This window comes from Typopeltis vanoorti, chromosome 23 (genome assembly GCF_054136105.1).
Source record: "Typopeltis vanoorti isolate ZY-2024b chromosome 23, IOZ_Tvanoo_1.0, whole genome shotgun sequence".
In the NCBI taxonomy this organism is placed as follows: domain Eukaryota; kingdom Metazoa; phylum Arthropoda; class Arachnida; order Uropygi; family Thelyphonidae; genus Typopeltis; species Typopeltis vanoorti.
Window position 1 is genome coordinate 75739122 of NC_143571.1, and position 16665 is coordinate 75755786.

Genomic DNA, 16665 nt, shown 5'->3' on the forward strand with positions numbered 1-16665 from the left:
CAACTTCCACCAAGATATCAAATTAACAATGGAGGTTGAAGAAAATGGATCTCTTCCCTTCCTGAACGTAAGACTTACCAAGTCATCTGATTCTATTAAAATATCAATCTTTAGAAAATCTACACACACAGATAGATACCTGCATGCGTCCTCACATCACTATCCTGCACAGAAAGTGGGTATCATCTCAACCCTAGCACATCGTGCTAGATCTATACTGTCAGATGATGAAGATCTAAAAAATGAACTACAACATCTACAAAGAACCTTCACAACCTAATGGCTACTCGTCGAAAACTATTAATAAGCATCTATACCACCGCCATCAACACAACTCAGAAACACAAGACAATCCAAAAGGTTATATTTCCTTACCATATATCAGCTCGCTCTCCACGAAACTAAGAAGAATTTTAAGAAAGTTCAACATAAAAACCTGTTTCTCTACTCTTCCTAAACTAAGATCAATTTTAAGCAAACAAACAAGCTCACAACCATCTACAGTTCCCAGGAGTGTACAAAATCACGTGTGACTGCGGGAAGCAATACTATGGCCAAACTGAAAAATCCATCTTCCTACATCTAGAAGAGCACCAGAGAGACATTGATTGCCTACAAAAGAACTAGAGCAAGTGCCCTGTCAAGCCATGTACTGTTTTCAGTAAACACAAATGATGAAGGCCATCAACATGAGATAAACTGAACAACAACCTCAAACCTTCATATATGCTGTGATGAGGTGGAGTGACGCATAGTCGAGTCTAAGGAAATTGTTATGCACCCTCATCACATAAATAATAACCTCAGCTATAATCTACTGGACTCTTTCAGTTCTGCTATCCAATATTGGCACACGCGTGAAATCAGACGCACGCAGCTACTTAACAATAGAACTTCAACACGGACTGCAGCTATAGTTCAATGCTAACTGATTTTATAATAGTCGTTTTATAGTGATACGATGTTTCTTATGGTGTTTACTTGCTTTCTATGTTCCCATGCCTGAAGAAGTCGGACAATCCGATGAAACACGTTGCGTTTTGAATAAATTTAATTGTTATTCTAGTCTTGGTTATAGTCAGTATATATAAATATGAATATATATATATATATATATATATATATATATATATATATATATATATATATATAAATATGAATATATATATATAAAATAAAAAGCTTATTTGTGCAGTGAATGGTGGCCAGTATCATACCTTCCTCAAAGATATCGCCACATTAATATACTGCTCGCTGCCTGTCTAAGATACACTTACCTGATATCTAGTATGCCAGTTAAATATTCTACTACAGAAGGAGCTATTTCAGAAAACTTACATGCATAGAATTTGTCAGTTTGGGAATTGGAGAAAAAAGTGATAGCAGAGGACATGAAATAAATATTTTTTTTGTGTTTTCTATAAGCTTTGATAATGTTAATAGATATATGGCTTGGCTGAAAACTACAGCAAATTTACTGGAGGTTGTTTTCAATCTCAGTGCAGTTTTTCAGATTTAGTTGTATTATAAGGAACAAGACAAATGAAATGGTTGCATTAATTGAGTCTGTTCACCCAAGAATTGTTGGAATAAGTGAGACAAGGTTGGATGATGATCATGACATCCTGACAGGAATAGAGATGGAAGAGTATATGTGTTTTGTGAAGATAGAAAGAGTGAAAAGGGACAGAGAGTGCTATTGATGATAGAGAAAGAGTACAAGGTTGAAATGCAAGAAGGAAATAGTGCCAGTGGTTTTGAGGCAGTATGCGATAGAGGTGAACATGTTATAGACCTGGTAATGTGGATAGTAATAACCATCAAATTAGTCAAGAAAATAAGAAAAGGGTAATCATAATGGATGATTTTAATTATGGTGATATAGACTGAGATGATGAGATAGTAACTGGAAGTAAAGAAAATGAGCTTCTTGAGTTTTTGAGGGACAACTACCTCAGGCAGTATGTAAGAAAGGGCACATGAGAATTTGAGGGTCTTGAATTTGATCATCCCACTAGAGGATGTTATAATGGTCACTCTTCATGGTCACTTTCACCAGCTGGTGAGAGTGACCATGAAGTGATTACCTGGGTGGTTGCTGGCAGTGTGAGAACCTCTGTGAAGAAAGGGTATATATGTAACTACAAGTGATTATGAGAAGCTTAGGAGACAGCTTGCAATTGTAGCATGGAATGAGGAGTTGGCTGGAAAGGAAATCATTGCAGCTTGGGTGATATTCAAGAATAGTAACAATGTATAAATGTATTCCAAGGGTCAGAAAGTTAAATAAAGTAGGTGTGAAATGGAAGAATGAAGAGATTAAGCATGCTATACAGATGAAAAAGGCATTATGGAGGCAGCATAAGAGGAGTGGTAATAATCAGTTCCATGAGGATTACAAAGAACAGGCAAGGAGGGTGACTTGGTTGGTAAGAGTAGCAAAAATGAAGTACGAGCAGCAGTTAGCTATTGAAGCCAAAAACAACCCTATGGAGTTCTTTTGATACATATACAGCAAAAAAAGAAAAAAAAAGATTGATTGGAGAAAATGGTATAAGAACAACTGTTGCAGAAGATATAGTTGAGATATTTAATGAGCAGTTCATAAAGGTCTTTCATTCTTGTGAATGTGACATCAAGAAGAGTTTGAGGGCAGTTGATGATGAGGAGGAGAGGCGGACTGTAACTGATCAAGAGGTATATGGGGAATTGAGCAAATTTGATGTTAATAAGGCTGTTCTGTGCTTGATAATATATCAAAATGTATTTTGTAGGAATGTGCCAGGGAGTTGGCATCTGCTTTGATTATAAGTCATGCACTGGGTCAAGTTTTTGCCAAAAACAATCAATTAGACCTTGCATGCCAAAGGAGAGCAAGGAAGGCAAGATATAGGCAAGGAAGGCAAGAGTTCTATCACCTCCATAAAGGAGGTGATAGAACTCAAGAACTTACACAGTGGAACAGAACTTGTTCATTGTATAAGGCTCTGATTAGGCCATACATGGACTAACTACTTGGACAGATTTGGTTACCTGGTTTTCAAAAGAACAAAGAGATGTTAGAAAGGGTCCAGAGGCGACTGACTATGGCAATTTCTGATCAGATTATAGGCTTGTGCATCAGTTGTTGTGGTTAAAGTGTTAGAGAAGCTGGTGCAATCCAGGATCCAGAATTGGGTCGACAACAATGGTATTATCTTTGATGGACAGCATGGATTTGGTAACGCGAGATCATGTTTTAGTAATCTACTTACTTATTACAATAACATGACTGCTTCATTTGACAAAGGAGATGGATACATAGTAGTCTACTTAGATTTTGCAAGGACTTTTGATTGATTACCGCATGATAAGTTGATAGTCAAACTAGAGAGAATGGGATTGGATATTAGACTAGTGCATTCAATTCAGAGATTAGCTATCTTATATGTATCAGCTAGTTGTGTATGGGGGAGCAATATCCTGGAAGAGGAAAGTCACTTGTGGTGTGCCTCAGCAGTCTATTTTAGGACCATTGCTGTTTAACCTCTATGTTAATGATATTGGCAAAGATTTGGATGGGCATATTCAGTAGTTTGCAGATGATGCAAAGTTGGGACAAACTATGAAAAGTAGAGAAGATGTTGTGGCCTTACAAGAAGACTTGAATTGATTGAGTGAAAGGGCACAGGAATGGGGATGAAAGTTCAAAGTTGCAAAATGTAAGGCTTTAAAATCTGGGAAACAAAGATGGGATGTAGAACTTATTCTTGGTGAGGATATATTGTTGGAGATAGAGAAAATAAGAGATCTTGGGGTGATAGTAGATAAGGATCTGAAATTTTGGGGACACATTGCAAAAATTGTAAGGCCAACATAACGAATTCTGAGAATGATGCAGAGGACACTCACTTGTAGAAGTAAGGAGATTCTTCTTCCATTGTTTAAGGCTCTTATTAGGCCACACTTGGGCTACTGTGCCCAGAATTAGTCACCTGGTTATCAAAAGCAGAAAGAGATGTTGGAAATGGTCCAGAGGCAACTGACTATGGTAGTTTCTGATCTTTGGAATGTTCAATATGAGGAAGGGTTGAGAGGATGCAATTTACAGTCTAGTGTATAGGAGGAAGGGGAGGTGATATGATAGAAGTATACAAGTTGGTAAGGAATTGTTATAGGATCAGTGTTGAATAGGTTTTTCATATAATGGTGGGAGATCAGGAGAGAACAAAATATCATCCCTGGAAGCAGTATAAGGAGGATGTGAGCAAGGGAGTGAGAAGCAGGTTTTTTGCATGTAGAGTTGTGAATGATTGGAATGCCTTGCCCAAGAGTGTGGTATCTGCAGAAAATTTGAATGTGTTTAAGATGCAGTACGATGAGCTCTATCTTTACCAAGGGCCCTCCTAGACGAGTCTTTGACTACATGTGGTCTTAGGGTAATAATAATAAATACATTGGTGAGAACAGAAATTTTAAAATGAGTTCATTGTCATGATAAACTCATTCTGTCTAGACTTAATAGACTATGGAAGGCTTTTATTAAGAAAAGTATTAGTACTAAGAAAGGTCTTATGTGGGTGGGGCCAAAAGGGATGCTGCTGTTTCTATATAATAATGCCAGAAATATGAGGAACAAGATTGACATTGGTTAGTGCAACCTTGCTGAAAGCTATAGGCATTAGTGAGACTTGGCAAACAGCAGATGATGTAGTTACCAGGATAGAATGTGAAGGGTTTAGTATTTTCAGGGAAGATAGGATGGGGGGGGGGGGTATTGCCGATGATAGGAGATGAATTGCAACCTAAAAGAATAGGAGATAGGTGTGAGAGAGTGGCCATTCATTTGAAGCAATCTAGTGTAAGATTAAGACCAGTAAGACAAAATGTACAGTTGGTTGTTGCTATAGGCCAGGAAGTTCCACAGATGATCTGGAAGACGTGCATCACCAAATTATTACAGTAAGTACAGGTTGAATGATTATTATGGGGGACTTCAACTATGGAGATATAGACTGGAAAGAAGAAAGATCACTTGGCATGAAGGAAATAAAATTTAGCTCTTCTGATCCTGGTCATAGGATCAGAAGAGCTATCCATAGCAAAGCTTGACCATATTGCCTCCGATTGGTGAAAATGACCTTGCAGTCTTGACTTAGGAGATTGTTAAACATGAGGAATATTCTGTTAAGAAGGTATGTATGTGGAACTACAAGGCAGGTGATTATGACAAGCTTAGGAAAAAGCTTAAATCTATGCCATGGCATGAAACACTGCAGGGTAAGGATGTTAGTAGTGCATGGGATATAGTTAAAGGTCATCTATAGGAAGCAATATTAACTTGTACCTTAGCTAAAGAGGGTTAATCGATAGGAGTTAGATGGATAACTAATATCATCAAGCATGAGCTGGAGAAGAAGAAAATGTTATGGAGGGTATATTATAAAGAGAAAGGTGACCAGCATGGCAAGGAAGGCAAAATCAGATTATGAGAAGAACCTACAAAGCAGGCTAAAGGAAATCCCAAAGAATTCTTTCCTTATGTGGCAAGTAAGAGGAAGAATGACTATGAAAGATTAACCCTAAATGCAGTGATGATGATGGTCACCAGTAGACAGAAACAGATAAAACAGTTGAGTTACTGAGTGACCAATTTACAATTTACAGTAACCTAGTGAGGTTACTGCTTTAACATTTGTGATAGACACTAATTTGGGGAGAAAGGTAGATGAATTGGAGGTCTCAGGATATTACAGAATCTCAATGTAAATACAGCTGTGGGATTAGATGGAATATCAGCTAGGGTTTTGCGAGAATGTGCAAGGAAACTGAGTTGGATAAAGGAAATAGCTACATGATGATTTTGCAAAGGCATTTGACAGAATATGCATGGAATTCTCTTATTCAAATTAGAACAAACTGGGATTGATATGACATTTGTTGGATAAGAGGGTAGCTGTTGGACAGATATCAAAAAGTAGTACAGCAATACCTCGCATAGTCTGGCTTCACTATAGTCCGGTTTTAAATCCTAAAAAAATTAGTACACAAAAGTATTTTTTTTTATACATAAATGTTTTTTTTTTTTCCCTTTATACAGTCGAGTTTATTTTTATGCGGTTTTAAAGTTATGCGATACGATATTTCAATTTTTTCGGGGATTCTCGTATATGTATGTACCTAGACTTGGCGACAATGTAAACTTGGCATTATGTTCAACGTCTTAATGTGTAAGCTATGTATAGTATGAGTAAGCAGTGGACATTGAATTAACTTCTATGTCTATCAGTTTTCAATGCGCAAATCTACATTAAAGTTAAGTTGATTTGTGATAATTAAATTTTAATCCCATTTAAAAAAAACAACATAATCAGTGCAAGAAAGAACATGAAAGTGATTCTGTCACCAAGAAATGTAAATGGCTCACTTTAGAACAAAAGCTCGATATAATCAAGCAGCTTCATGAAGAAGGTGCATCCTTTGCTAAAATAGGGCGTGAAAAAGGAATGGACGAGTCATCAGTTCGAAAACTTATCAAAAAAAAAAAAAAGATCAATAGAAATTGCAAATTGCTATGGTTTCTTATTTATCAAAAATGGGGACTAAAACCAGAAGCACTCGAATGGTAAATATGGAGTGGCTATTATCCATATGGATCGAAGACTTAACTCAAAAGCAAGTTCCGCTTAGTCAAATGGAAATTCAAGCCAAAGCATTAAGTCTTTACAATGACTTGAAGACTATTGATGATATAGAAAATGAAGGTGAGGGAACCAGTGAAAATTTTACAGCAAGTCGTGGGTGGTTTTTTTTTCGTTTTAATTAATGAACTGGTATTCACAATGTTCGTATTGTTGGCATATCTGCCAGTGCAGATAAAGAGGCTGCTTTAAGATATCCAAAGGAATTGAGTGAAATCATACAAAAAGGTGGCTACAAAGATGAACAAATATTTAATGTTGATGAAACGGGATTATTCTTGAAAAAGTTGCTGTCACACACTTTTATAGCAGCCAATGAAAAGTCATGCCATTGATATGAAATTTCAAAGGACCGTCTCACACTGTTATTAGGTGGAAATGCAGCAGGGGATTTCAAATTAAAACTGATGCTTGTGTACCATGCAGAAAATCCTAGAGCTCTTAAAAATGTATCAAAAAATAATCTCCTAGTGTTGTGGCGTTCAAATAAGAAAACATGGGTCACAAGAGTTTTATTTGAAGATTGGTTGTTCGCTAACTATTTTTGCCCTTCAACAGAATGTTATTGCAGAGAAAAAGGATTAGATTTTAAGATTTTTATTGATCTTAGATAATGCCCCCCAGTCATCTGACTGGTCTTTGTGATTTAAATAAAAATGCACAAATAACTTTTCTTCCACCAAATACGACGTCGGTGATCCAACCAATGGATCACAGTGTCATTGCGACATTTAAGGCCTATTACTTGTGGCGCACTTTTTTGCAAGCCATAAAAGCTACAACAGGAGAAAATGCGCCTACTTTAATGGAATTTTGGAAGAGCTACAACATCAGAAACGTTATAGAAAATATAGGCAAAGCATGGCATGAATTAACAGCAAGCAATATGAAAGCAGTATGGAAACATACCATACCACATTGCGCAAATGATTTCATTGGTTTTGAAACTCATTTTGCTGAAGTCACTAATAACATAGTGGAAATTGGACAGCAACTTGGTTTCAAAGAGTTAGATTCTGTCACCGTAATTGAGTGCATTGAATCGAACACTAATGAATTGGATAATGAAATACTTATTAACATGGATGAACAACGAGCTTATGAAGAGCGGTAGGACAACTTAGACAATGACGACTGTGTTGAAGTGCCTACATGAGAATTAACAGCTGAACAACTATCAAAAATTATTGGAATGGTTAAAACCTTGTCAGAGCATATTATGGAAGTTGATTCCAATATTGAACGTAGGCTTACAATTCACCGAATGATAAACAATGCAATTCATTGCTACATATGAAGAGAAAAAACCAAAGAAGAAAAATGTGCAGACATCGATGTTGCAATTTTTAGAGAATAAAAAATAAATTACGAAAAACATGCATGTATATTTTGTTTAATTATTTTTGATAAAGACATTTGAATTTATTAATCTCGTTTTATTTATTGAAAAACAGGGAGAATATTTTTTTTTTGGACCAATTATCATTTTTTGTATGTATTTAGTTCCTCGATTAGTCCAGTTTCAAACAGTCTGGGATATCGGTGGAACCGATTACCCAGACTATGCGAGGTATTGATGTATATGGAAGGGCAGAATTGAGGTGAAAACAGGTGATTAGCGGTGTGGTACAAGGTTCAGTTCTGGGACCGCTGTTTAATTTGTACATAATGATATAGGAAATAACCTGAAAGGAAATATTTAGTTTTTTATGATGCAAAATTAGGTAGAGTAATAGTTAATCAAGGTGATGTGGAGAGCTTGCAGGATGATTTAAATAGGCTGTCAGTATGGGCAAAAGATAATGGGTGACCGTTTAATGTGGAGAAATGTAGAGTTATGCATTTTGGGATAAATAGATTACAAGCCATGTATCATATTGATGTCACTGTATTCTGGGAAATAGATGAAGCTAGAGATTTAGGAGTGGTGGTAGACAAAGTTAAAGTTTAGAGGACATATTGCTAAGGTAGCCCATAAGATTATTTGACTATTGAAGAACACGTTAATATGTAGAGATTAGGAAGTTGTTATTCCTCTTTATAAGGCCTTGATGCACCCACATCTGGATTACTGTGCTCAAGTCTGGTTCTCACAGGTTTCTTGGGAATGAGGAAGCAGTGGAGAGAATTCAGAGGCAAGTGACCAAGATGGTGAGTGGTCTATGGAATGTTCCATGTGAGGATAGATTGAGGGTGTGTGGATTGCAGAAATTGGTTGATAGGAGAAAAAGAGGAGATATGATAGAAACATTTAAGTTTGCTTAAAGGGTTTAATAGGATTGATACAAGGGAAATATTTCGGCACTTCGCCAGAGGGGACCAGAATAAGAGGTCATCCCTGAAAGTTGAACGAAGATGTGGTTAGTAGGGGTGTGAGGACTAGATTTTTTGCTTGGTTGTGAATAAGTAAAATGGGTTGCCAGACTCAGTTGTAAGTGGTTTTTCTGGTATTGGGTTCAAGGAGATGTGTGATAGATTGTGTGGATAGATTGGGTCTTGGGCAATGAGTCTTCAGACTCCATGAAGGTGCCCATATAATAATAATAGTGTAAGCAAAGAAAATGTTCACATATAATAACTTCATGACTGGGCTACTTTGTATATAGAGGGCTAATGATTTCACATCAATTGCCTTAGTATCCCATAATGCAAGGTATATTCTTACAGTCATGTATAATGATATGCATTATAGTAAAGACCACTCACCTGATTGGTTTCACCTTTATTGAAGTATGTTAAAGTGCAGGGATACCTCTCCAAAAAACTCTGAGTGATCTACAAGATTACTCTTTATCAATTGCCTTAGTATGCCATCGATTGTGAAGTCATAAGCTTCTATATACAAGTAACCCAGTAATGAAGTTGCCTACCCTTAGATAAAGGATGAAACCAGGAATATAATTTCTTTGCATCTTTAATTTGTAGTATAACCAAGTGTAAAAACTTTCATCATCTATCTCTAATCCAGAATATTTTACTAGTAAAGTGTGACACCTTCTGACTGGAAAATATATGACTTCTGTATTACTTTAACTTTGGTATCTCTTCTGGGTCCTCTCCTACTGATGAGGTGTCAATAAAGGTTGCTACTGGTCTGGATAGTTGCCTTTCCCATAATGCATAGCATTATATATATGTGTGTAAGCATATGTGCCTTGCATTATGGGATACTAACACAATTGGTGTAAAGTCATTAGCCTTTATATATAAAGTAGCCCAGTCGTGAAGTTACTTAATGTGCAAACTTTCTTTGCTTACACTTGGATAAAGGATGAAATCATGAATATAATTTCTTGGCATCTTTCATTTATGGTATAACCAAGTGAAAAATCTTTCAACAGCTAAGTAATAAGTTGCTAGATATCATCATCATCATCAAATTCCTGCCATGTACCCTCAAGGGGTGTACAGGATATGATAGTACTAAATGAAAAATTTACATCATTACTATCTACAATTTTCCTCCAAATCAGTCTATTACTTGTCAATCCTCCAACATTACCAGATCTTATATTTCTATCATCTAAGGCACTTTGTACTGTATCAGTCCACCTATATCTTGGTCTTCCTCTGGGTCGTTTTCCTGCCAACTTGGCAGAGAACACTTGTTTTGCTAATCTTTCCTCGCCCATTTTGTTTAAGTGACCATACCACCTGAGATTAGCTCTTCTAATGCATTCCTGGATGCTGACAATGTCAAGTTCTTTCTTAATATTCTCGTTTTTAATATGATATTGCCATTCATGCCATCTGTTCACGCCTCTAATCATTCTCAGGACTCTCATATCTGCGGTCTCTAGTCTTTGGTCAAGTGTTTTACTTCTGACCCAGCTCTCAGATCCATAAGTTAAAACTGGTTTGAACACTGTCTTGTATACAGCTAATTTAGTGTTCCGACTAATTTCTTTCTTATTCCATATGAATTTATTCAATTGACTTCCCACCATACCATCTTTGCTGATTCTGTTGTCTATTTCTATATTTAATTTACCATCTTCAGTAAAATTCATGCCTAAGTAACTGAAATGTTTTACTTGTTCCACAGGTTCTCCATTCACAACACAGTTGACATTTTCAATGATTCTGCCTATTTTCATTGTCTTTGTCTTTTTATTGCTGACCTTCATACCACATCTATTACAACAGCTATTCAATTTAATCAGAAAATCTTGCAGACTTGTAGCGGATTTATTTAGAAGTATAACATCATCCGCATAAAGCAAAGAGCTGACATTAACATCTCCAATTTTGATATCATGTTTAATATCACTTTCCTTCATAATGTGATCCATATAAATAATGAATAACAGAGGGGATAATGTACATCCTTGTCTCACACCAGATTTAACATTAAACCATCTTCCTTTACTTCAATTCTAACTGCTGACTTACAACTCAAATAAAGACTAAGTATTGCTTGATATAATGCCCCATTGACACCATATAACTGTAGCGTATGGAATAGCCTCTCTCTTGGCACCTTGTCATATGCCTTTTCCAAATCGACAAAACTTAAATACAGATCTTTGTTATATCCCCATGATTTCTCCACTGTTTGTCGTAAAGTGAAGATCTGATCCTGACAGCCTCTATTTGACCTGAATCCAGCTTGTTCTTCACCAAGCTTTTCTTCCACAATTCTTCTCAACCATTTCTCAAGTATACTTGCATATATCTTACCAGGAACACTCAATAGGGATATACCTCTGTAATTCTCACATTCAGTTTTATTTCCCTTTTTATATATAGGTACTATAAGAGCTCTACTCCAATCATTGGGAATTCGTCCCTCTGTCCAGGCATTCTGAACTATGCAGTGCAGCCACTGTAAGGCTTTTATACCACCATACTTCAGTATTTCTGGTCGAATATCATCTACTCCTGCTGCCTTTCCACATTTCAAGCCTTTGATGGCTTTTTCCACTTCAAGTATGGATATGTATTCCTGACTGCATGCCTGGTCAGTGTTTTTTATCACTGTGCTGTCATCACTGCTTGTTTCATTTAGCAAATTTTCAAAGTAATTACTCCATACTTCAAGGATGTCTTTTTCTCTGTTTTCATTTCACCTTTATCATCTCTAACTCCTTTTACAGCACTCTTTCCTCCATTCCTAAGCTTCTTCAACAACCTCCAGAATATTTTGCCACCTTCTTGATATTTATTTTCTATGGTCTTGTCAAAGTCCTCCCATGACTTTTGTTTAGCTAGGTTTTACACACTGTTTAGCTTTCTTACATTTGTCTCTGTATTCTCTAAGAGCACAAGCTGACTTATTTGCCAGGAACATTTGATATGCTTTCTTCTTTTCCTTCACTGCCTCTTTAACTTCCTGTGTCCACCATGGAGTTCTAATTTTTATAGATTTGGTATTACTAGATATTGTATTACTTATTATATTTATTATTACATTGCAGTCAAGAATATTAGGTTGAATTTAAATTTTGTTAAACATGTAAATTAGTACTGAATCTGAGATTTTTACTATTTTTGTTGAATTGCTAATTCTTCTGTAGGATGCAGTATACTTCTAGTTGGGCATGCACCTTCTCTTGAATCCTGTACCCAACAACTAACTGGCCGAGAACGTAGAAATTCTACTAATCTGTTAAGTTTAGCAAGCAAGATCCCATTCTGTAGTGTAGCTGTAGCAGAGGAGGGACCAGATGAAAAGTGGAGCTTAGTTGAGCCACCTTTTCATTGTATTACTCATTCAAGTAATGCAAGTTTTGATTGGAAAATGCTGCTTACATGACAGTATATTATATTTCTTAGAAAAAAAAGAAAATTGAATATTTGTGAGGATATGGAAAGATTCTAGTATTGTATCATAACCAAGACTTTTTACAATTCACAGGATTTATATATATTTATATAGTTTACATTGTAATTATATAGCTAAATATGTCAAGGCTGAAAGCAGCATTTTCAAAATTGCTTGTAATAGTTAACTAGGGTTAAAAACTGTAAATCAAAATTCTTTATTTATTTTTCCTTCCACAAGACCTTTCTTTTCTTTTCTTCAAATGCTGTGTTTATTGATTGTGCTGAATTCATGAACTTATTTACTAATCATTGCTTAATTTTCTCAGGAATTTTTTATATGAATGTTTTCAATGGTATTAGAATGTTTTAAATGGTATTATTATGCTTTTAATATTTTATACATGAATTATTTTAGATCGATATTAGATTAATTTAAGTATTATTTATGGAACAGAAATTTTATATGTAAGACTTTTCAGAGTACATTAACTTTGCATGTTCCTCTCTCTCTCAGAAATTAATGATTTAGAAATTTAAGCTTTACCAGTTGTCAGTTATTTTGTTATTGGTCTTATACAAACATTTTATGAATCATGAATATTTGTATACGAATTTGCCACTTATTGGCTGATTAGATATTAGTAAATCCTACTGCACCATGGATGTTTGTGAGTTTCTGCCTGTTCCCCCCCAAAAAGTGGAAGATAGAACTCTTTTTAGCCCTATGTGAAATTAGCAGGCAGTGAGTACCACCAGTTATTGCTGGTAACACTGTATGGTGTATGTTTTGTATATTGTATATACTTATATTAATTAGATATGAAAAGAAATCTCCTTTAACATTTTTTTTTATTTTTCAAAGGAGCATGAGCAGAACTCTTTAACTCAAACTTAACTTTTAGAAATCAGTTGGCAACTGACTCTCTTAGTCAACATAGATAGTTGAGGTCTTGGCTTCTATTTGATGACTTTGGAACAAGACTGTGTGGCAGATCACTGCTCCTTTCTCGTGATCCTAAATCATAATCGGTAAAACAAAATCATGATTTCCTGCTCCAAAGATCAGTTAATTTGGAAACCTAGTCCTCTAGTCTGTGACTAGAATTAGACCTATAATCCTTTCTTTTGGCAATTTAGTATTAGGAAAGGAGAAATGTTGCTAGAAACTTTTCACTTATATTATTACATAGCATACACGCGCATTATTTCAGATACACTACAACACAACTTGTTAGTTGTAGCAATTGATATATCAAAGTAATGCTGGCATTAGAGCTTTTGAAAAAATTAATATCAGTTAATCAAAAATATTTAACATTGTTGGATTGTTGTCAGAAAAAACAACCTAAACTTCCCCTGGTTGCCCATTAACCGAAGACAGTGTGAATGTTTTCAGTATCCCAAGGCCACAGGTTTGCTATTTCTCCAAAATGAGTTCCCTATTTATACTTTCTATATAAGGTAGAAAGGAATATTCATCACTTTTTAACAATAAAAAATACCAATAGACTTTGCTTTGAAGTTGCTAAATTTATGATTTCAAACCACCTGAACAGAATATTCCACCTTCGATCTATAAAAGCCATGTGGTTTAACTAAAAACAGTGGCAACATTATTATCACAAGGGCTGACTTTGTAACGTCACAGTTGTTTTAGACTCTAAATTATATAATCAAAAAATTAATTTTCTTTTTCTAGATTGAAATTCATATTCTAGAGGTCCTTCCCAATTTGGTAGAGATCCTACCAAAAATCATGTGAATAAACTAAACAAGTTATTAGATAACACCATATTCATTGATCAAGCAACTATTAAAAAAACTCAGAACATATTGTACTATGCACAACCTCTTAGAATCTTTTGACCTTTTCTACCTATTTTTGATATTTCATAGGCAGTCCTATTTACAAAATTGAAAATTTTTTGTCTAAATTATCTCCTTCCTCTAATTGGTCACCCTCTTTCTTTAATTAAAAAAAATAAATAAAAATTCTATAGAATTTGTCTCAAAAATAAAACATGAAAATTCAGATATTATGGCCAGCTTTGAGAGTGTATCTCTTTCACAAATAACTGTAACTTTAGAATCTTTATTCCAAGAATTTCCATCTAATATTATAGATTCATTTGAATTTATAATTACTTCTATTTCATCTGGAAAGACTTTACAAACAGGTTGAAAAAATTGCTATGGCTCACTTCAATCCCCAAATTTGGCAAATTTCTATTTAGCGCATCTTGAAAAAATAATTTTCAGTTTTGATTTTAATTCTTATCTCCATCTACACTAAATAAATTAAGTTTTTGCTATTTGGGGAGGCATTGAACAAGAGTTTTTGTTTTTTCTACATAAAATTAATAATTTGCATCGTAGAATCAAATTTACTTTGAAGAAAGCATTGTCATGGGCAATATCTTTTTTATACATATTCATCAAACATGAATCTCATAGCTCGCCTTTTACTTTTGCCTACCACAAACAAGCTGTTATGGGTTGCTGTATTCCCATCTCATCTGGTACACGTCATCCATTTCAGTAATATGGAATTATAAAATCCATGGCATTTAGAGCACATAAAATTTGCTCCCCGGAAGTATCGCATCTTTTTACCTAAACACTCCTTAGGGGTACCTATCAGATTGATGATGGTGATGGAAGCATCACTTTGACATGAATTGAAAATTATTAAGCAGCCTTCTCTACTAAATTGTTATAATTTAAGAATTATGCATGAGGTCATTGACAGTTTCTCTTAGCATGCTCCTAGGGAGGAAGACGTCAGAAGAATTCCTATTTCTAAAAAGCATTTTGAGTATGTAGCAAAACTTTTGAAGAAATTCCAGCTCATCACTGCCTTCAGATCCTTCAAGCAAATCTGCAGTCTTTAATTTTCTACAAATGACACTTATTATTATTATTGCTTCCTGGTGTTTACCAATTTCCATGTTCCTGTAACCTGTCTTATTTTGGCCAAAATAGGAAGATCAGTTAAAAAAACATTTTAGAACATCAGAGCTATGTTCAGCTTATCAAATCTCATGAATCTGATCTAGCCCAACATGAAATTGACAACACAGGCTACAGAAACCAATGGAATAATTATAAACTTGAATGTTTATTCGAAGAATTAAATTTAAAATGCCAAGAAATTATATATATATTTTTTTAACTTTCAACATCAAAATTATTTTCATCAATCATCAAAATTATATTCTTGTTTAATCCTTTATCCAATTATAAGCAAACAAAGTTTGCACATGGTTTCTTCACCATTAGGCTACTTGTATATAGAGGCTAATGTAATATAAATATAGAGGAATTATATATAGCCTAGCCTATAATGGTGTGTATACTCCAGGAGATTGATGAGGCCAGGGACTTGGGAGTGTTGGTGGATAGGGAGATGAAGTTTAGGGGGCACATTGCAAAAGTAGCTCATCAACTCACTTGGTTGTTGAAAAATACCTTGACGAGCAGAGACAAGCAAGTTATTGTACCTCTATACCTAGCCTTGATAAGATCTCATCTCGACTACTGTTCCCAGATTTGGTCACCTAAGTTCTTTCTTGATGGGGAGGAGGTGGAGAGGATCCAGAGGCGAGTGACTAAGATGATAGTGGGTCTATGGAATGAACCATATGAGAACAGGTTGAAGATTTGTGGGTTGCAGAAATTAGTTGATAGGTGGAAAAGGGGAGATATGATTGAGACATTCAATTGCTAAAGGGTTTCTATAAGATAAATTCAGAGGATATTTTTGAGATCAGGACTGGTGGTGGGAGAACTAGGGGACACCTATGGAAGCTGGGCAAGAGTGTAGTTAGCAGGGGTGTTAGAGCTGGGTTCTTTACTTTTAGAGTGGTAAATGAGTGGAATAAGCTGCCAGAGTCTGTTGTGGGTGCTATGACGGTGAGTGAGTTCAAGTCAAGGTATGAGAATGAGAATTTATTCAACTGTGAGAATGTCGTATAGTTGTGTGGACATGATGTTTAGGGCTTCCCTCAATGAGTCTAAGGACTCCCTGGAGTTGCCCGTAATAATAATAATGGTATGCGTTTTGACCTTTATTAAGGTTTAATCAGTGGGAGTCCGACCCAGAAGAGATGCCAAGGTTGAAGTACTGTCCCTTCCCATAATGCATAGCATTATACACACCCAAAAGAATGTGTGCTTTGCATTATGTGATACTAAACAATTAATGTGAAGTTACATGCCT

The 16665-nt window shown here is 35.4% G+C and overlaps 2 protein-coding genes across 3 annotated transcripts in view; one reads left to right on the forward strand and one right to left on the reverse strand.

Moving 5' to 3' along the window:
• Window positions 1-12435, forward strand: part of LOC150094001 (ecdysteroid-phosphate phosphatase-like) — a 136594-nt gene extending 124159 nt beyond the window's left edge. Inside the window, exon 6 of the mRNA XM_090412935.1 lies at window positions 12197-12435. Within this exon, the coding sequence (XP_090269061.1) occupies window positions 12197-12435 (239 nt within the window). The remainder of the gene's footprint in view (window positions 1-12196) is intronic.
• The window catches only part of LOC150094003 (uncharacterized), a 163414-nt gene that overhangs the window by 53559 nt on the left and 93190 nt on the right, over window positions 1-16665 (reverse strand). The gene's annotated exons all lie outside the window — the stretch shown is intronic.